The 22,061-nt window shown below is 41.5% G+C and overlaps 1 protein-coding gene and 1 non-coding gene across 4 annotated transcripts in view; one reads left to right on the top strand and one right to left on the bottom strand.

Moving 5' to 3' along the window:
* The window catches only part of TBC1D31 (TBC1 domain family member 31), a 68,132-nt gene extending 60,370 nt beyond the window's left edge, over nt 1-7,762 (top strand). For all 3 annotated transcript variants that reach the window (XM_074201565.1, XM_074201567.1, XM_074201566.1), the window contains 3 exons: nt 3,620-3,743; nt 5,556-5,663; nt 7,392-7,762. In XM_074201565.1, the coding sequence (XP_074057666.1) occupies nt 3,620-3,743; nt 5,556-5,663; nt 7,392-7,549 (390 nt within the window). In that variant the 3' untranslated portion in view covers nt 7,550-7,762. The remainder of the gene's footprint in view (nt 1-3,619; nt 3,744-5,555; nt 5,664-7,391) is intronic.
* A 4,699-nt stretch (nt 7,763-12,461) lies between these two features.
* TRNAM-CAU (transfer RNA methionine (anticodon CAU)) lies at nt 12,462-12,534 on the bottom strand. Its single transcript has one exon. It is a non-coding gene; the product is annotated as a tRNA-Met (tRNA).
* Between the last annotated feature and the right edge of the window lie 9,527 nt (nt 12,535-22,061).

Raw genomic sequence — 22,061 nt, forward strand, 5'->3', positions numbered from 1 at the left:
AGGTGGAGAAACTGAGGCAAACAGGATTAAGTGACTTGCCCAGGGTCACACAGCTAGTGAGTATCTGAGATTGGATTTAACTCAGGAAAATGAGTCTTCTGATTCCATTGCATCACTTAACTGCCCCCAGCCTAGACAAGGATAATGTTAATGTTGTTTGTGCAGAACAACAAGAATATGTGTTGGGGGCAGCTAGGTGGCACAGTGGAAAGAGCACCAGCTCTGAAGTCAGGAATACCTGAATTCAAATCCGGCCTCAGACACTTAATAATTATAATTACCCAGCTATTGGCCTTGGGCAAGCCACTTAACCCCATTGCCTTGCAAAAACCTTAAAAAAAAATATGTGTTGGGCTGGTCTGTAAAGTATAAGAGAGTAAAATGTAATAAGATTGAAAAGGTAGGTTGGAGCCAAGTCACAAAGGATAGGAGTTTGCAGTTTGTTCTTAAAGGTCATAGGAAGCCACTGGAGTTAGAGTAGAGAATGAGAGGATGGTGACTTGGTCAAACCTGTGCTTTAGGAATATAATTTTAGAATATTATATTTAGGAATATAATGTAATGTAGGAGGTAAAGAAGAAAAGAAAGACTATTTAGAGAGACTAATTCATAATTGTTGCAATAGTCTATGACCTTCTAAGGGCCTGACCTAGGCTAGGATCTTTGTGAGTGGAGAAAAGAGAACACATGTGGGAGACGTGGAAGAAAATAACAGTAAGATTTGGCAACTACTTTGAGATATGGGTTGGACCTGAATGACTAGAAGGATGGGAAGGTAGGAAGTTGAGAAGAGGGGTGGGAAGTGTGGTGAGTTCTGTTTTAGTCTTGTTGAATTTGAGATGCCAATGGAGTATTCAGTGTGAAATGTCTAGTAAGTTGTTATCAGTGTTGGATTGTAGCTCAAGAGCCAGACAGGAGATAGGTACATTGAAACATGGGAGCCAGTGAGGACATCAAGAAAAGAGAAGGCTCAGACAGACTCATGGGGTAGCCCCACTCTTAGTTATAGTCTTTCAGATATCATTGACTCAGCAAATACACCTGCTAATTCTTTGAGAATTTGAGGATATCATTCATCTGAGCTTAATAACTTGGATTCATCAAGGGGGCCTAGATGATAGCTTGCTTACTTGCCTTGTGGATTGACTATTAGCCATTTTGTTTTACCTTTCCTATGCTAAGACCATTCTCCTTGTCAAAAAAAAAAAAGACTAACAACAAAAAACTAGAAGCAAAGTAAAAGGAGATTCCCTCAACTTTCTCTGAGATCTCATCCACAATTAGATCCCTTTCTACTTGGAGCACACTCCCCTTTGATTCTTCTCTCTCTCCCAGTATACATTTGAAAAAAAATCTTTTTATAAATGGTCAAAGGATATGAACAACCTTCAGAAGATTTCTGAATCACAAATCAAGAAGACATAGAAATTAAATCAACTCTGAAGTTTAACTTTACATCATTTAATTTGGCATAGATGACATAAAATGAGACCTGCCAGTGATGGAGAAGCTGTGGGCAGGTACCCTGATGCTCTGTTGGAAAACCTTAGGGGTTTTTTTCCTTTGTATTTAAATGAGAGAAGTAATTCAGTCAGTTATACCCTTTGACTTAGTGATTCCACTCCTGGACCCATAGCACAGGGAAATCAGAGACCACAAAGGATCATATATATTAAATTATCCCTAGCATTCTTTGTGGTAGCAAATAACTAGAAGCAAAATGGATGCCCATCAGTACAAAAAAGAGCTGAGAAAAAATGTGGATGTAATGAAATAGTATTGTACAATAAGAAGTGTTGGACATGATTAATTAAGAGCAAAAGGCAAACTTGCAGGGGCAGATTTTGACTTGTGACAAAAAAATTTTGATGATTAAAGCTGTCCTGATCCAAAATTTGAATAAGCTGCTACATATGGCAGCAGCCTTCATATTAGAGATCTTCTAGTGGAGGTTGGAGGATCTTTTAAGGTCTTTTGAAATGGGGATTTCCATTCAAATTTGGGTGAGATTAGATACCATCTGAGGCCCCTTCCAACTCAGCGAGCCTATAATGCATATTATTTTATTTGTTATGATAAAACTGTTTTTCGTGGTGTTCCTGGGTTATCTGGGCTTCGGAGGAGGCAAGGGAGATCTATTTTTAATAGTGCCCCCTCCTATAAACTATAATTCCTTGAGTTAGGTGTAAGGCATTTGTATATCCATTTTGTTGATGAGAAAACAAATCCAGAGTTGATTTAGTGAATTGCCCAAGACCTCTGGGATTCAGATTTAGGTTTATCTCTCCTGGGTTCTATGCTTTTCCAAACATATTCTAGTTCTTAATGAAATTCAATCTAGGTTATCTCTCTTTACTGAAAGTTAGAAATTTATTTCCTGAGTTTGCCTTTGGGGCTGCTCACATATGAGAGAATTAATTCTTATTCCTGCATTTTGTACTTGGTTTTACTCTGTAAGTGATTTTATTTGGTAAACATATTCCTCTTCCCTGCTTCCATTGACTAAGTTTATGTGTGCTAAAGTTCAACCTCCCCCTCTCTGAAACACCACAATTGGTGGCCAGTTCTTTAACCTTTAATATGATTTTTGACTTTAAAAATAAGTTTCATTTTCAGTTTTCATTCTTCTGACCAGAGACAATACTCATCTTGAATATAACTTCAGTTTACCTTTTTTTGATTTCCTCAGTAAACTTTTTGTTAATTACTTCATTTTACCTTTTCATTAAATTTCACTCGCAACCATGCTTTTTTACATCTGACCCTCCTATATGATTCCTATTTTTTGATTGGGAAGCTTCTGGGGGAAAGTATAGTTTATATATTAGCCCCATTTCATAACTGTTTTTGCATATTGATTAAATTAATTTACTTTATGTACAATAATCTCAAATTATAACTAACAACTCTAATCCCAGGACAGATAATTTCCGTTTTGTCCATGACAGTAAAATATGTTGAAAGTATAGCATAATAGAGATTTATTAAGTGCCCAAGATACTTATTAAAGAGAAATTTCTTCTTAAAAACCCTGATTCAAATGTTAGGTAGAATAGCCTGTCTAGAGGCAATGTGGGTCATGGGTAGAGTTGATCTTGGAGACTGAAGGATTCAAGTCCCACCTGTGTCAGATTCTGGTACCCTGTGACTAAGGGCAAGTCCCTTAACTTTTCAGGCTCCAACCAATTCTCCCAAACTGGAAGTTGCTAAAAAGTTGATGAACTGTATTGGAAGAGGGAATTTTCTCATCTTAGAATTCATTGAAATATCGATGAAATCAGAGACCTGTCCCTGAGTATTATAGAATTTCTATACTATATATTTTTATATTTATACATACATGCATACATATATATATGTATATGCATTAACATATATATGCCTTCCCATCATTTCAGTGCTCAGATTTTTAGTTTCTTTATCTAAAAATTGAAGAAACTGGAAAAGAGGCCCCTTCCAGTTCTAAAATCCTAAACCATTTCTAGAATGTTCCTAGATTGCAGGGTTATAAGACTTATTATAGGAGCAAATATTATTAGTTTATTTTAAACTCATTTGAATGCCAACCCATGGCTTTGTCTCACCCAGTGCTCTACTTGGTTCCATCATTTATCTTTAGGGGAAAGAAGATGAAGAATATCCTTTGCATTCATCTGATTCAATTGATGCTTTATGTAATCGCATCAGAAGGAAATATCATTTTGGCACAGATGATTGCCAGCCAAGCCAGGATGACCACTTTGGTGAGCGCACCCCTCCCCGTTCTCTCCTGGACCCTCACTGCTGCTCCCTAGTCAGACAGAGGGGCTCAACCCCTCACTAGCCTGCTATCCCAGTGTCCTTTCAGATTGCAGTCAGTTCCCAGCAGCAACCAAACAGCCTTTACTTGTTTTTGCTGTCATTTTATTAGTAAATGAAACAAAAACAGCAAAGACTCTGGCAATTTCTATCAGTGGAATTTAAAAGTTCTTTGCTTCTATGAAGCAGCAATTCCATAACTTGTATTAGATAGAGGTGCCCCTGCCATGCTCACCTATTCCTGCCCCTTCTCTCTCAGGGACTCCTTTCAATACTTCCCTCAGAGGAGGAAGAAAGCTCAGGACATGTGGAGACTGGGCTCAGCTGGGGGGAAAAGGAAAAAAACCAAAGTATAGAAACCCGGAACACAGGGGAGTCAGCAGGGCAAAACCTCCACCAGCTTGTTCAGTTCTGCTTCTCAGACTCCTCAGGAGCTTTCCTAGTTCAATTTTTACTAGCATTAAAACAATGCCTGGAGCAAGGACCCCATCTCTGCCTGGGTCCTAGACTCATGAGGAGGGTGAAAGAGAGAGCTTTTTTTGGTCACAGCCCTTACAAAATCCACCCTGGAGCTGGTCAGTTCTGCCTATCCTGCAGACAATGAATGACTCTTAAACTCTGGGACTTGTGCTGTTTTTTGTCAGATTTAAACAAGTGGCTGGTGTTCTTTACAAATGCACCAATCTAGGGGGTGGCTAGGTGGTGCAGTGGATAGAGCACCGGCCTTGGAGTCAGGAGTACCTGGGTTCAGATCCGACCTCAGACACTTAATAATTACCTAGCCTTGGGCAAGCCACTTAACCCCATTGCCTTGAAAAATCTAAAAAAAAGAAAAGAAAAAGAAAATCCCATTCACTATCCTGGGCCATCTTTCAAGAGTAAGTCTGCATAGGATGGTTTTACATTTCTGGGTTCACTGATTACTGGCTATTTTTGTCAAGGTGTATTCCTCTAGGGAGATTGTCCAGGTATGGTCTTGTTTCTGGCCTGACCTTATTCTTCTCTTTTCCCCATATGTCCCCTTTTCTACTTCTCTTCCCTTCTTGTTCCTCTTCTTGTTCCACCTCAAAGGGAATTTGGGGATAATGAGAAAGTTAATTTAATTCATGTTGCCCTTTGAGGCACTGAAGAGGCCTAACTTCTTTTTTTCCCCTAATTTGTTTTATTCTGTACTTAACAAATAAAACGAGCATAAAACAGGAAAAGAGGCTTGAGAACCAGCAAACCTCTACTGCATAGTTTGTTTTTTCAAGTATGTAATAAATTCAACATGTTATTTTCAGTACTGTGGTCTAATATTTCAGAGTAGAAATGCTTCAGTGGGCAGCAAAAGGGCCCTACAGACCTGCAGCAGGAGTTATCATCTGTATCTAAGAGATACAGAAGAGACCAGCTGTCTCTAGGAAGCACTCCACTCAGGTCTGTGAAGCTTTGCAGGCCAGTCTGGGACACCAATTGCAATTGATAGCAGTGGAACTCAGTCCATATTTTCACAATAGAGCAAACAACTTCTAAAATAGAAGTTTGCAACTTAATCGTGTGGGCCATAAGTTCAAAGGGCTTGAAGTCTGTCCCAGCAGCCAGGAACCAAACCCAGTGGAGCTGGACCTCACAGGTGTATTTCCTCCAGAAGCTGCGAGATGTCATCCTTCTCCTTGGAAGCCATAAGATGGTGTTTGTGACTCTTGTGATCTATTCGATTTGTTCCCCCACAAACACATACACCCTGTTTTTTTTCTCTCTCCTTTTTGTAACAGAAAAGCTTCAGGAGCTAAAGACCACAAGTCTACTGAAGCCCGTCTCTTCCACAGTCCTGCCAGAAGGCCATCTCAGTCACATTCCTGGAATTGATCCTGAAACACATTGTAAGTTGGAGCATTCTTTTTTATAAGTTTTAATTTTGTAGCACTAGGACTAAGTCGCATTGGTTGGTTCAACTGCAGGTTTGAAGGGCAGAAGCCTTAAAATGGAGAGGGCGGTGTTCTCTGAAATGTCCAGACAGAAGATGGGTGGAACATCATTTGCCAAATACTAATTACGTTATTCCCCAGCCTCTGGCCATCCAGTCCTTAGTCTACCTATTGTCAGAGGTTAATGAAAGCATTTTGACCCTTGATGGAAAAGCATTTGTTATTGATGTCTCCGTTCTTTAGTTTGTTTTCTCAAACTATCCATCTGCACCGGGCATCTCCAGCCCCTGTTTGTTTCCCCTGAGATCTCCAATAGACTACAGGGACAGCAAAGACTAGTGCCTGAGGTTATTTTTGAACTCAGATCCTGACTCTACTGCACCATCTAGAATTAGAGAGAATGCGTGGGCACAGTGCTGTGAGGGAGGGGAGGAGACCCTGCCCACAACAGTAGGTGCTCACACTATCTTTTAGAGAATGACCAAAGTTTGAAATCAGATCTCCTGATTCCAAATCGACCGTTGTCCCCACTGCATCATGCCGGCTCCCCAAGTAAAAGTTGCCCTTCCATTGGATCCACTGAGAAGCAGAAACAGGTAGTGAGAAATTGTCCTGTGCCATCTGAAGGCTCTGATCATGTGAGAGGCTTTGAGGGGACTCCTTTGGAAGGATTCTCTGCTACTCCAGTATCTTTGTATATTTGTGTTCTTCCTCCCCCTGTTACTTTAAATTTTTAAAAGTACCATCACAAAAATAAACAGAGCTGGCCAGCAAAGCATTTGTAAGTGTTCATCGAGAGAGAGAGAGAGAGAGAGAGAGAGAGAGAGAGAGAGAGAGAGAGTGAGTTCTTGCAGATTGAAGGTCCAGATTCAAGGAATCCAATTAATTTTTGCAAAGTTTTGGGTTGGGGGTGGTGAGAGGAAGGCTATCTAATTTGGCATCCTTGTTGGTAATGGTAGAAGTAGTCTGTGGTGAAGAGAGAAGGCAGACTGCAGAATAGTGAGGATGGAAGGTACACTCTTTTCTACAAGTTAAACTTTGAAGGAGAAAAGAAAAATGGCAGATGGAGCAAGAAACAGGAGGTGGTTCCAATTGGAGGATCTTGAGAACAATTAGAGCCAGAGGGGAAGGAATAAAAAAAAATTATACAATTATTATGTATCTAACATTGTGTGCAAAAGTCTTAGAACATAACAAGAAAGTAAAACAGTGCCTTTCTCAAGGAATTCACACCCCAGGGGAGATAATACAGAGAAAAAGGTTTCAGCCCTTCAGGAGGTGGGAGTGGGGAGGGGGTACACTGGATGAGAAGGCCCAGGGACCCCAGGGGTCTGAAATGCATCAAGGCAGGACAGAAAGGAAGGCCTGATGGACCTTCACTGGTAGGATTGTAACCACCAATTCATCCAAGTTGATGTGGGTAGCCTTGTAGCTTTTCCTGCCCAGCAGCCCAATGGGGTTTGGAGATAGGGGAAAAAGTAAGGGTGCCATGGCAATTTTTCCCACCATTCTAACCTTCATGGGGTTATCAGCCATGGTAAGAAAAAAAGACTACTTCATCCTCTTTAACCAGAGGCTAAAGGGTCCTTTTTTCAACACATTAACCTGTGAAAATAAAGGCATCCATATTGTTTGTATATATATAAATCATCCTGATGTTTTATTTTAAACTTCTTTTGCAAGTTTCTTTGAATCGAAAACGAGAAGAGCTGGAAAGGAAAGAACTTGAATTAATGTCAGAAATAAGAAACATCCGATACAAGTATGCCCAGCAGGCTCGTCAGAGATATTACACACCACCTCTGCACCGACACTATGATGCTGATCTTCTGATTACCTGAAACAGACTGAAGTACCTGCTATTTTGCAATCAAAGAAACTGATTTTAGATCATTTTAAATTCTGCCTAAATTAACTTTTTTGTATATAGAAATATGGTGTCTTATATAGAAATATGGTGTCAAAGAAAAATAATGTATGCTTTGTGTAAGCTCTGTCAGTTTATTTATAGTTGTGCTTTTTGAAATAAAATCGTCTTTTTTATTTTGAAACCATTTAAGTTGCATTTGGTTTAAATTATTTTACTTTTCCTCAAAAATCTCTAATAAAAGAAATTCAGTCTTTCTAGCAGAATGACTTAAGATCTCCAATCAAAAGTTGGAAGGATCTTTTTTGACCTCTAACCAAACCCTTCTATAGAGGAAATGGAACCCAGTGAGGTAATGGGACTTGCTTGAGGTATCAAAGGTCACACATATCTAATAGCTTTTGTCAGAGGCAGGAAAGAAAACCAGGTTCCTACCTCCAGAACTAGTATCTTTCCCATGCTGTCGCATACCTCCCCACCTGGATTTTCTTTAGATGAACTAAAATTTGGCTTTATTAATAAGTTCTTGGTTTTTTTAATTTACTTTTTTAATTGTTCTCACAGGGCCTGGTCTGATGGTGAGACAGGGAGGTCAAACTCATTTTGAAAGCAAGATGCTCTCCCCTTGTAAGGGCAGTAAATTTTTGTAAGGTACCAAATTAGCAACATAAACAAAGGAGGACCTCATTATTATTCTACTGCATTGTAAGAGTGCATTTTTGTTTTTGCAAGGCAAATGGGGTTAAGTGGCTTGCCCAAGGCCACACAGCTAGGTAATTATTAAGTGTCTGAGGTTGAATTTGAACTCAGGTCCTCCTGACTCCAGGGCCCTGCTTTGTCCACTGCTCCACCTAGCCTCCCCAAGAGTGAATTTCTTAATGATAAAGCTAATTAACCTATTTGTTGAGAATGTTTGCTCTTTGTGATTCTTTGCAGGTTAGGGCCCAAATTTCTAGAACCAGTTTTTCCTCCAGTAAGTGTTTCAATCTGTTTTGCCCTGGAAAGCCAATTCAAATTATAGGACCTTTTGGGGGGTGGATCAGCATAGCATCTTCTTTGTACAGGAATGGCAGCACTTTTTTTGGTAACAATGAAAGTTTGCACACCTGCTTCATAAAAATCTAAAGGCTAGAATACATGTGAAGAGATCTAGTCTAGGACCCTCTCTCCAGCATTATCATCATCAAACATTTCAAATCTTGAATTCTAGAGATAAGGAGTCTAATACGGTATTAACTTCCTGCTAGTGAAAGGGAATTTTCTTCCCATGTAATATGTTCCTTTGGAGGGCAGAGACAAGACAGCATAGTAGAAGGAAGCAATGCATCCAAGTTCCAGTCCACAGCTCCACTGAACATCCATAACATGCACCAGATCAAATCCTAATAGAAGAATTCAGAAAAGAGTGAGATGGTTTGCACATACATTGGGGTAGTGTCAGGGCAGGAGCAGATGGGACACAGCCCTCCAGCACCTAGGGAGAAGTCACACACACAAGCAGAAATAAACCTATCCTGGGATGCCCCCAGACTCATATTGGTATGTTGACACTGGAGCAGGTGCCAATTGTCAGCTTTGCCACCCACTCTCCGGTCCCAGATCCTGGGGAGACCTGTTAGCAGTGCCATTTCTGGGTAGGGAGGCCTTAGGCTATAAGGGAGAAAGTTCACACCTCAGAAGAAACAAGGCCTAATTTTCAGCATCTAACCCAGGCTACAGAGAGTAATCCAGGCAGGAATCCCAAACTAAAAGGGAGTCTGGAGTTCTTGCTCCTAGAAACAACAGTTTTCCAGGTGGTTAATAGGGTCAGAGTCCAGGATCAGGCTACTCTTGCCCAAACTGAGGTCAGATGAGGCAGGCAACAATCCTATTTTAATCTATCAGACCACTCAGAGCCATGAAAATATTCAGGTCCAGAGTCTATCCTGAGATCCTGGAATATACCACTTGTAATACCCCAAGAAGGCAGTGATAGAAACAGCACCATACCTTCCCTCTGGAAGTGTGGCAAAGCCCAGCCTTGATATCAAACCTGAGGTCAGGAGCAGGCTGGAAGAATGGGTGAAGCAAAAAGAACCCCATCATAAAAAACTGATGGGATGGTCAACACAGACACTGACCAGATTAAGTCCAGAACATGCCCAAAGCAAGCTTCAGAAAAGAGCAAAGCTTGGAAACAAACTCAGCTAGAATTCCTAGAAAAGATAAAAGGGGTTAAGGAGATTTTTTTTTTTTGCAAGTGGAATAAGAACACTTGAGGGGGAAAAAATGGAAAAAAATAGGAAAGTGAATTAATGGACAGAGATGCAAATCCTTGCCCAACTCCCTTGAAAATTGGAACCTTGTGACTTCATGAAGATACAAAAAATACCAAAACAAAGTCAAAAGGCAGAAAATTTGGAAGAAATGTAAAGTCCTTTATAGAAAAATCAAGTGACCTAAAAAATCAAGGAGAACAATTTTAAGAATCACTAGGCTAGGGGCGGCTAGGTGGCGTAGTGGACAAAGCACCAGCCCTGGAGTCAGGAGTACCTGGGTTCAAATCCGGTCTCAGACACTTAATAATTACCCAGCTGTGTGGCCTTGGGCAAGCCACTTAACCCCATTTACCTTGCAAAATCCTAAAAAAAAAAAAAAAAATCACTAGGCTAATGGTATATTTGACAAATGTTCAATCCTGTATTCAGTTTCTATCCACTTGCAATGCCTCGTGCAATGAAATCAGTTCTCATAAGGATCACCCTTTCTTAGATCACTTTCCTCATAATACCTCTGAAAAGTAGGCAGAATAAGTATAATCATTCATGTTGTTAACACTGCCAGGTGCCCCAAGGATAGACATCTCAATCTAGAGTCAGAAAGACTTGAGTTCAAATTCAACAATACAGATACTAGTTATTATTGTTGACAGTGAAGAAAGCTCTATCTTCTTATGGTACTGATTGTGGATTAATGAAGAAACTAAGAGCACAGGCAATGTTTTAATTTCTATCTATAATCAAAGAAAGGAGCTTCTGAAAAGAAAGGCAGTTTGGTGAAATTCTTAATATGAAAGCATAGTTGTTGCTGGTGAGTGGTTTCTGACTCTTCTTGACTCTATTTGAGGTTTTCTTGGTGAAAATACTGGTTTGTCATTTCCTCCTCCAGCTCATTTTACAAATGAGGAAACCAAGGCAAACAGGTTTAGGTGACTTGCCCAGGTTCATAAAGCTAGTAAGTGTCTGAGGTCAGATTTTAACTGTCTTCTTGCCGCCAAGCACTTAAATGTATTTGACTGACTTACTGTGCCTGGGTTTACTGCTTAAATATAGGGACCGTGGGATCTTGGCCAGCACCTAAGAGCTGATTTAAAAAAAATAAAAGTATCAGCCTGGAGTCTTGCAAATTTAATTTAAAAGGTTTTTAAATGGAAAATGAAGACATACACAGAAAACTGCTTATGTGTGCATTGTTACCTCAGCAGATGCCATAAAAATATTCAGAAGGTAGGAAAAGCTGTAGAGGTCCCTGAAAAAAAACACTGGAGGTAAAAAAGAATCCAAGACCTCAGCAGTGAGACTGGTAGGTTCAGATCTCTTTATCCAAAGGAACCACCTAAGGGTAGCAAGCATGATGAATCAGACATCCTAATGGAATGAAGAGAATTTGTATTCCAATTCTTTGTCACCACAAAAAAAGCTCCTATCAATGTTTTTGTACAAACAGGTCCTTTTTCCTTTTTCTAATGAGCACTTTGGGATTACAGACATAGTCATGGTATTTCTGGGTTAGAGAGAATGGACTGTTTTATAGCCCTGGGGACATAGTTCCAAATTGTTCTCCAGTTGAATCATTTCTCCATAAAAAGGTTTACTCTTTGAAGAAAACATAGGCACTTGAGGAGAGGAGGATGGTGGAGACCAGTTGAGTGAAAAGTATATGAATGTTAAAAATTGTCTTTAACATGTAATTAGAAAAAAATAAAATAGTATTCAGAAAAGAAAGGTTAGGGAGCAGCTAGGTGGCGCAGTAGATAGAGCACCATGTCCAGAGTCAGGAGGACCTGAGTTCAAATACAGCCTCAGACACTTGATAATTACCTGGCTGTGTGATCTTGGGCAAGCCACTTAGCCCCACTGCCATATATATATATATATGTATGTATGTATGTATATATGCATATATATATATATGGTTGGTTTAGGTAAGAGGCAGGGAAGAAAAGCGCTGGATATTGAGAAGATACTCTTTCCCCCCATATATTCTTATCTCATTTTCTCTAATTACATAGAAAACCAATTTTTATCATTCCTTTTTTTCCTGAAAGGAAATCGATGTGCAGCTCATCGGGTCCGGCCGCCCGTTTCCCAGAGGAAGGAGCCAGGCCCGCGGAGGTGAGGAGCGCCTCTGCATGCCCACGGCGGCCGGGCAGAACGCCGTGGGCACGGCCGCGACTGCCCCTAGGGCATCTCATTGCCAAAGCAGTCACCGTTCCATTATATATTTAAAAAGATACATGTATGAAACATTGTATTTGGAAGGGGCTCAACGTAGTTTCTAGAAAAAAACGATTGGTGCGTTTTGTTTTTGCATTACCTCAGCCCCGGATGACCCCGCCTTCTGACGGGTTACTGTAACAAAGTAAAGCAGTTATGCAAAACTCATAATTAATTAGCAGGGGGTCCCGGCTGTGTCCTCCGGGGCGGCCGGCCCGGGCCCGGGGTGCGGTGCCGCTGCCCCCTACCCGGGGGTGCCCATCGCTCCATTCTTGCTTCTAAAAGGCGCAATTCTCTTCCATCGTCAACGTGGGTTCTTTTTCTCCATGAACCCCGCTGGGCCCCTCGGAATGCCCTCTCGCGGGTCGCCGGGGGCCCAAAAGCCGCTCCCCGCGGAGCTCAAAAGTATCGTGCCCCGTGTGAGGATCGAACTCACGACCTTCAGATTATGAGACTGACGCGCTACCTACTGCGCTAACGAGGCACCTGGTGGCTCCTTCCGGCTTGGGGCTGTTGAAGGGCGCGCGGCGGCTCCGGCGCATGCGCGGGGCCGGGACGCGGAAGCCCGGGCCGGAGCAGCACGAGCGCCCGCCGCGCCGCGCGCCATCTTTGCCGCTTCGAGGCTCCGAGCCCAGCGCCGCCGGGAAAGGGAGACCCTCCCCCGGGCGCAGGACCGGCCACGGGCGACCCCGGGCAGGGACGACCACCGCGGGCCGTGCGGAGGGCGATGAAGGACGGGGCGGGCACGACCCCCCAAGAAGGCGGGGCGGCGGGGCGCGGAGGCCCGGCCGAGGACGTGCCTAGTCGGGCACCGGGGAGCAGTTATTTAATCTCGGCGGAGGCAGCTGATGACGGCGAAGACGCTGTCGGGGCGGGCGGTAGGAAATCCCTCCCTCCTAAGTCCCCGTCACCCCGGGAGGGCCGCGCGCCACTCAGCGCCGCCCCTCCCCCTCCCGCGGCCCGCGCATGCGCCGCACTCCCCGGGCGGCTTCTCTGAGGCCCCGGAAAGCTCCGTCAGCCACGTGACGCTCACTCCGCCGGCGGGGGATGACGTCACGGAAGTCACGGGACCGGAGTCAGAGGCCAGGGGCCCGGGCTCCAGCACCATGGACAAGGCCCCGGGACTCCGGGCCTCCCCGGAAAATCCAAGTCATTCACTTCAACGGAGCCATTGAGCTGCCACTGTGTGCCATGCTGTGGGGGGGAGGGGAAAAGAGAAAATGTGTTTACTACGTGGGTGCTAGGCCCTAAGCTCTCCATAAATATTATCCCGTTAGATCTCGGGCATTGGCAGACAAAACTGAAACAGCCGGTTCCCTTATGCGAGCTTCCATTCTCCTGGGGCCTTGAATATCACTCTCCAGACTACATATCACTTTAACATTTCCAAACAACCCCAGTTCTCTTGTCACTTTGCCAGCTCTGTCTCCTTCACCTCCGACCTCTGCCTGCTCTCCCATCCCACCCATAGCTCACTTGCCACTGTACATATTTGCACATATTAAAACCAGATTTTTTTGATGTTCAAAACTAGGCCAGTGTGAGTAGGTCCCATCTGATCTGGCTACAATATGCAACCCCGGCTGTTTCTAACAGCAGTGCTCTCCAATCACCTCTCCAAATGGAAAAGAGAACGGGAGGGACCGAGCCTATTAACATTCCTTTCCAGGACAGTTTGGAAATTTGTTTCTTTCTGGAAGGAAATTGAATGATTGTTTTCTCCTGCCTTCTAAGGAAATTTCAAATTAACATCAGCATGGGATCTAAGAGCAAAAAGAGACCTCAAAGGTTTTTTCAAATGCAGAAACTGAGGCCAGGGCAATTTCCACAAGGTCACAAATAATAAGCTTCATGGGTAGATTTGAATTCAGATCTTTTAGTGCCAGTCTTTGCTTTCTTTCTAGGTAACTACCCAAGATTTCCTTAGTGGGGAGAACACATTCCTGTTAGGTAATTTTTTAACCTTTTTTTTGTGTGTCATGGAATTTTTACACTCTGGTGAACCTTATGGATTCCTAAGAATAATTTTTTTTAAATTCAAAGAAAAAGGAAATGCTAAACTTCATTAAAATGTTAATGAAAACAAATATTTTTCTCATCTAAGTTCATGCACCCCTTAAAATCTATCCATGGGTAGAATAAGGGAGAAAATTGGAGGCAGTGCAATCTCAGTTCTGTCATTAAATTGCTGTGTAGCCTTGGGAAGTCACTTTGCTAGTTTCTGGGTATCTGTGTCCTCTGTAAAATAAGGACTGAGACTAGGACTAGATGACCTGCTTCTTTTTCTATCCAGTGAGGGGCATTAAAGTAGCCCCACCCTCAAGGTCTCTTCCCTAGTTACTTGGAAAATGAGAAAAATGACTCAAAAAACTCATACTTGAGGGGCAGCTAGGTGGCACAGTGGATAGAGCACCAGCCCTGGAGTTCAAATCCAGCCTCAGACACTTAATAATTACCTAGCTGTGTGGCCCTGGGCAAGCCACTTAACCCCATTGCCTTGGAAAAAAACAGAAAAAAAAACCCCTCATGCTTCCAAAGATTACCTCAAAGCCTGAACTGCCGTATTTTTCTAGTGAGAGAGGAGATACATTTTTGTCACAAGATTGAGAGCTCAAAGAAGCCTTTGAAATGCTCTAGTCTGGTTTTTTTAGGGGAGAAATGTATGGTCTTAAGAGGACATGATTTTCCCAAGGTCACCCAATGGTAAATAGGTAGCATAGCTGGGATTGAACCCAGATCCACTAATTGCTAATTCCAGTATTTTTTCCACTTCATCACATTATCTGTCAAGCAGATTTTTCCCATTTCATGAATAAATATGTACAAACATCAGCATTTTTACCAGTCCTTGGTCTCAGAGAGGGTAGGAGGGGCCAAGGTGTCAAATGTCATTATTTCTGCTGTGAGAAGCCAGGGAAGCAAAGCATTCACAATTTAGTTTTGGCATCATTCTTTTAGAAATATGCTTCCTGTCCATTTCCCAGATCCTTGGGGGATACAGGGTACCATTCTCCACTGAATCCTGGGGGCCAAGACATTTGTTTGCTAGGATGTCCCATTTCTCCCTGGCTCCTGACCCCTGCAAAACACCTGTGGTGAGAGAGACACACAAGACCCCAAGAACCACCCTCCTCTTTCTGATTTCTGACTCAGCAGGACTTGCATGGCCCTGAGTCAAATTATTGTTCTTGGACTTAGCAAAGAATCCTTTGTGAGCAGTTGGCAAAGAGAGGAAGATAGAGACAAATAACATTTTAACTCTTCAATGACCTACCCTTTCTGCACTCAAATAGAAAAAAAATGGAATCTTCCACTTTTCTGGTTCAGCTGTCATGAAATCTGACCTCCCCCCCTCCAATTACAAATAGGAGGAACCTGACCCCTAGAGATAGGAAGAGTCTTGTACAGAATTATACAGTGAATTAGCAAGAGAATCCAAGCCAGGATGAATGCTGCTAAGGCATAAAGGAAAGAGGGCCAGGGTTCAATTCTGCTCCTCTTTCTATCTGACTCATTTGCTTGGTTTCCTCCTTGGACCTTTATTTCTCTTTGTAAAAAAAGATCTGGGTTGAGTGAGTTCTGTGGTCCTTCTATCTCTGATGTTCTATGATCCTGAGTTGGTTCTGAGTAGTTGTGAGCAAAGAGTTTTATAAATAAGAGCTATTCTTACTGACCATGAACCTCAGCACTCCTGACACCCAGTCAGTGCTTGACAGGAATGGTCTTGATTTCTTTCAGTATCTTTTGGGGATATAGACCTTGCTCCTATTTCACACACCCCAAACCATTCCTTTGGTTCCTTTTTCCTACTCTCATTTTTCCCAATACACACAAATACACTCACAGCTACACACACACAAATACACTCACAGCTACATAAACACACATACACAGACAGAGAGGCAGGTCTCCACTAGCTCAAAGGAAGTTGCATATCAAACGTTTTTAGCTGATTCATCAATCCCTCAGAACAGCTGGGCCACTGTAACCAAAGTAGGATGTTGACCTCAATTGAGCAAAGCCTAGTTGTTCTCTTCCCTTTAGTACCTGCTGGGTTGGAGGGAAGCATCCCACATCTCCCAGGCAGACTGTGCACGAGTGCCTGGTCCTCTCTTCCCCACTCTCAAGCTACACAGTTGCTCTACCCACCTCCCCTTCTGTCAACTCATAAGCATCAGCTCAATGCTGCTATTGCTCATTGGAGTGGGGGCAACTGGAATGTGAACCAACCAGCCACACCTACCTACCTACCCACCCAAGGCTTGGATGGAGACCAGGAAGAGAGTTTAGCTTTTGAACTCTCTTCATTTTTCACATAAGGAAATGGCCAGTTTCTACCTCCACTCCCAGTTCAATCTTGGAGAAAATTTTCCTAGAATTCATAGTGAGAATCTTTCTCTAGGTTTCACAAGTTAGAATGGAGTCTCAGTATCAAAGAATACTATAGGAGGAAGGCTTAACCTCCCATCCTATGAAGTAATCTCCACAACATTTTTGACAGATGGTCACCCAGACTTATCTTGAATGACAGGGAACTCACCACCACATAAGGTAGCTCTTCTTATTTCTGGATAGTTCTGTGAGGAACTTCCTTCCCTTATATTTCATCATTTGGTCCTAATTTTTGTCAACTAGAGTCACATATAACTAATCTCTCTCTACTCTGGCTCTCCATTCACACTTCGTTCTAATACCTTCATTCTATTAATTATTTCCTGTTTATTCTGATCATAGCTTGTTTGTACATATTTGTTTGCCTGTTATCTTCCCTATTAGACTGGGAGCTTCTTGAACAGCAGGTACTGTCTTTTACTTCTTTTTGTGTCCACAGTACTTTATAAACATTTATTAACTGACTGCCACTAGCCACCAGTTTAGCTCAATGTCTGATCACTTCTTCCTTGGACTATTGTAATAACCTCTTACTTGACTTCACTGCCTGTACACTCTCCCTTCTCCGATTCATCAATACATCTCAGAGATAAGGACAATTGGACAGCTCACAATCAATCTGTCTACAGCTTCCCATCAGTCTCTGCCCTCTCCATATCCTTCTATAAATTCTCAAAGAGCTTCTACCCGGAGCTGGAGAAACCTCTCTCTAGCTCTCTCAACCTTGTATGGATACCAATGGGGCATGCAAACTTTTAATGAATTAGTCCTTGCTCTTTTTACATGATCAGCCTCTCTCCTTTTCAAGGTATAAATTTTTCTATGGCATCTTTTGCCTACCACATCATTGCCATTTGGGTGACCTTTGAATTACTGCTTCAAAGACTGATAATTTGTAGTTATATAACCTCCCTGTAAGAATAATGGACCTTGGGGGCAACTAGGTGGCAGTGGATAAAGCACTGGCCCTGGAGTCAGGAGTAGTACTTGGGTTCAAATCTGGTCTCAGACACTTAGCTGTGTGGCCTTGGGCAAGTCACTTAACCCCATTTGCCTTGCAAAAACCTAAAACTAATAATAAATAAATAAAGAATAATGGACCTTTATTTCAGTCATTAGAACTCATTAGAAACTTTGTTCAGCTTCCCCTGATGTATTCCATCCCACTCTCCTCTGTATATCCAAAAAACATTCAAACAAATAAATATTCCTAAAGTGCAAGTCTAGCCATATAACTGCACTAAAAAATCTTCAGTGACTCTATTGCCTCCTGGATAAAATCTAAGCTCTTTAACTTGGCTTTTAAGAAACTCCCAAATTCAACTCTGACCTAATTTTCCAATCTCATTTCTCCTCTCTTTTCATGGACTCAGTATTCCACTCAAATTGGATGATTCACTGAGCTTAACAGGTCTCTCCATTTACACAATCCACCGACCCCCACCCAGAATTCACTCTGTCCTGGTGTTGTGTACTTGGGTTTAGGAAAAAAAGAAGAGGGCAAGAAAAATGAATGGGGTAGGGTGTCCCCTACCCCAACTTCTATTCATTTCTCTCACATCAATATCCCTAGCCCCTGTAACTAGGGAACCCTGCAGAAATGGAGAGCTCATTTCAGAGATTCTTTAAAGCTTTCAAAAGATGCTCCATGAGGTGCCTTACCCTAACTTTTTCATCTCACTACTCCATCAAGAAGGAACCAGAGGAAGCAGTTTCTACCTGTCAGAGCTGAGTAGATTTTATGTAAAATGGATTTATTGAGGTTGACAGGGAGCTATTTACCTGTCTAATTAATTATGTCAATGAATTTTCAACTTAATTGCACCTAGCAGATTGCTGGATAATTAATTTGTGCTTCTTTTGATTCCTCAACGGGAGGAAAAATTCATCTATAAAGGTCATTGAACTCAGATCTGAGGAAGGCCTTTGGAGGTCATCAAGACCAGGGATTCTGAACTTTTTTTGTATTATTTACCCTTTGTCACCCTCATGAAGCCTATGAACCACTTCTTAGAAGAATTTTTTCTAAATGCATAATAGAAAATATCAGAATTAGAAAGGAAATTAATTAAGGTGAAATACAGCTTGTTATTGTTGTCTTTTCTAAGTCTTAGTGACTCCATTTGGGGGAGCTTTTGGGGGCAAAGATCCTGAAGTGGTTTAGCCATTTCCTACTCTAGTCCATTTTTTCAGATAAGGAAACTGAGGCAAACAAGATTAGGAGATTTTCCCAGGGTCACACAGCTAATAAGTTTCTGAGATGAGATTTGAACGGAGATCTTCCTGACTTCAGGCCCAGCACTCTATCTACTTCACTACCTAGTTACCCTGCTATCAAAATGTTAAAAGAATAAGTTGATGGATCCAGTTAAGATCTAAGTCAACCCTCTCATTTTACAAAAAGGGAAACAAAGGCCCTTGGAGAGAAAATGACTTGTTCACAATCACACAGGTAGGTTCTGGAAGACAAAGCAGCCCAAGGAATTAGGACCCCTGAGCATGGATTTCCCACTTTGTTCACATTGTTCTTGGAACAGATCCAAATAGGATGCTATTAGAACCATAGCCTGAGAGCATCTCAGAGCAGAGAGAGACCTCTGAGCTCACTGGCTTTAATTTATCCCTGAACAGGAGTCTCCTCACCATATTTTATTTTTTCCAATTACATGTAAAAACCAGTTTTTAACATTTTGTTTTAATTTTGCGTTCCAAATTCTTTCCTTCCCTCCACCCCCTCCTCTGTCTCTGAGGAAATAAGCAATTTGATATAGATTTTACTTGTGCAGTCATATAAAACATTTCCATATTAGTGATGTTGCAAAAAAAAATTTAAAAATAAAGCGAAAAAAGTATGCTTTGATCCGCATTCAGATTCCATTAGTTCTTTCTCTGGAGACGGATAGCATTTTTCACCATAAGCCCTTCAGAATTGTTTTGGATCATTGTATTGCTGAGAAGAGCCAAGTCATTCACAGTAGATCATTGTACAATAGTGCTGTTACTGTGTACAATATTCTGGTTCTACTCATTTTGTTTTGCATCAATTCATGTAAGTCTTTGCAGGTTTTACTGAAATCATCCTGCTCATCATTTCTTTATTTTATTTTTTATTTTTATTTATTTATTTTTAGGTTTTTGCAAGGCAAACGGGTTAAGTGGCTTGCCCAAGGCCACACAGCTAGGTAACTATTAAGTGTCTGAGACTGAATTTGAACCCAAGTACTCCTGACTCCAGGGCTGGTTCTTTATCCACTACACCACCTAGCCGCCCCTGCTCATCACAATAGCATTCTATTACAATCACATTCTAGGACTTGTTCAGTCATTCCACAACTGATAAGTATCCCCTCAATTTTTAGTTCTTTGAATGGCAACATTCTTGTCTGGATTATCACCCTAACCTAAGTGGTCTTCCTGCTTCTAGTCTCTCTTGGCTCTCCTATCATTATGCTGCTAAGAGCATTATCTTATAGCACAGGTCTGATTACATCTTGATCTGCCCAGAATTTACTGGGTTCCTAGTAATATCAAGGGGGGAGGGGAAAATGCAGTCTCAATTATGACATATAAAGTCTTTCACAATGGGGTTTCATTGTACCTTTCAAGACTTATTTCACATTACTGACCTTTACTCACTCTGTGTTCAGCTAAATTGGCAAACTTGTTATACTCCAACCTTGACTTTTCCACTCTCAGCCCTCGTGTCTTTGCTTAGACAATTCCCTGTGCCAGAAAAACAATTCTTCCTTAGCCTCTTCTACAGCTCAGCTCAAGTGCCACCTCCCTTGGTGCTAATCATCAGAACCCTAATCAAAGGACTCTTGAATCAAATTTTCTTTGTGGTTGGTCTTGTATGATTTTAACAATTGGCATGAGAGATGCCTTATTAGGGGAAAGATTCTAAGGTTGAATTTTGCCTTACTGATGCAACAACTTCACTCATTGATTCTGTCCTCACGGTGATTAAATTCTCATTGAGGAGAGTGTTGCACATATCCAGGTGTTTACCAGTTATATACACTAAGTAGCTGGAATGTGACCTTCCAGGGGGAGACCCTAATGACTAAGTGTGTCCTGGGACAGGGAAGTGGTTAAGGTCTCCAGAAGAAGATGGCAGTCTTGCAATCTCTGCACCTTTTCACCTTTCATTTACAATTGTATGACAGTGAAGATGTCATCTATTGTAAAAAGATTATTTTTGAAAATATTTTCACATTTGACAAAGGACAAATGAATTGATTATTCTCCTAAATACTTTATAGAAATGAGAAAATATGTAGAGGGGACAAGGAGTTAGATTATCTCAAATCTAATGAGATAAATTGCCAAATGTCAAGTCTTTCGCCTGAGGAAAAAATGGATCAATTCACAAGGACAAGATGAAGGAGTAGGTGGTTAGAGAGCAATTTGTCTGGAAAGGATCTGGGTGAGGGAGGGGGTGGTAAATGGACTATGCTAAAAAAGTTAATGTGACCTTGGATTGAATGAAGAGAGTCACAACTTTTAGAATGAGGAGTTGATAGTAAATAGAGCTTGTTACTATGTAACAAGAATTGTGCTACATACTAGGGATATAAAATAATAATGATGATAACTGGCATTTATTATTTTACAAATTACAAATATTTACAAATTAAGTACAAATTGTAAATATTATTTCATTTTCTCCTTACAACAACTCTGGGAGGGAGTTGTAGAATTATTCACATTCTACAAATGAGGAAACTGAGACACAGGTTTAGGATGTAGGATCATGCCTAGGATTTACCTAGGATCATACAACTGGTAAATGTCTAAGGTCTTATTTGAACTCAAATCTTTCTGATTCTGAGTATCTCTTCAATCTAATTTGCAAAATGTATAACAGTAGGATCCTACTGAATAAGTCAATTTAATTACCTTACCTAAAGTAAGTGATAAAATGTCTTGCTCTGGTACCTTAGCCAGCACTTCAATGAATAAAATCATTGGGAAGGCATTCTAACTAAATGTGAAAAGACTCCATCAATTTAGATGTCTCTGATGAGCCACTGGATGAATTGGATAGATGTTAACAAGAAAAGTGTTTGGATTGGCTGAAGCACTTTAGTCATGCTCTGTGCTTATCTATAAAATAGAAGAACATTGTGAAACAGAGATTTGGAAAAAGCATTCTAGCCAAGCCCTGTGAAAGGCAGTAATTTGGAGGGAGGAAAGCAAATCAGTTTTGGCCTTAGTCTCCTTCACCCCTCTCACTCCCTGCACAGAGGAAGACCTTGCAAGCTTCAAAGGGTTCCAGGGATTCTGGATATTCCATCAGCATCCAAAGTATTGTTCTTCATTCCCCTTCTCCACAAAGGGAGAGAAGGGCTCTCATCAATTAGGTTATGACAGTTTTCCCCTTTGCCACAAATGCTTCTAACTTGAGCCCACTTTCCCTTCTATTCTGTGATGTGCTGGTGAGAGGATGTCACAGACTTTGAGGTGATGCTTTGTAGCAATTTTATACCTTGCTAAATATCCCCTTCTAAAAAATTAATTGTTATGTGACTAAATTATTCAAAAAATCAATCAATCAATAAACATTTATTAAGTACCTTCTGTCTGCCAGGTACCATCAACTAAATGATAACCAGCCTA

Source organism: Macrotis lagotis, chromosome X, assembly GCF_037893015.1.
Source record: "Macrotis lagotis isolate mMagLag1 chromosome X, bilby.v1.9.chrom.fasta, whole genome shotgun sequence".
In the NCBI taxonomy this organism is placed as follows: Eukaryota; Metazoa; Chordata; class Mammalia; order Peramelemorphia; family Peramelidae; genus Macrotis; species Macrotis lagotis.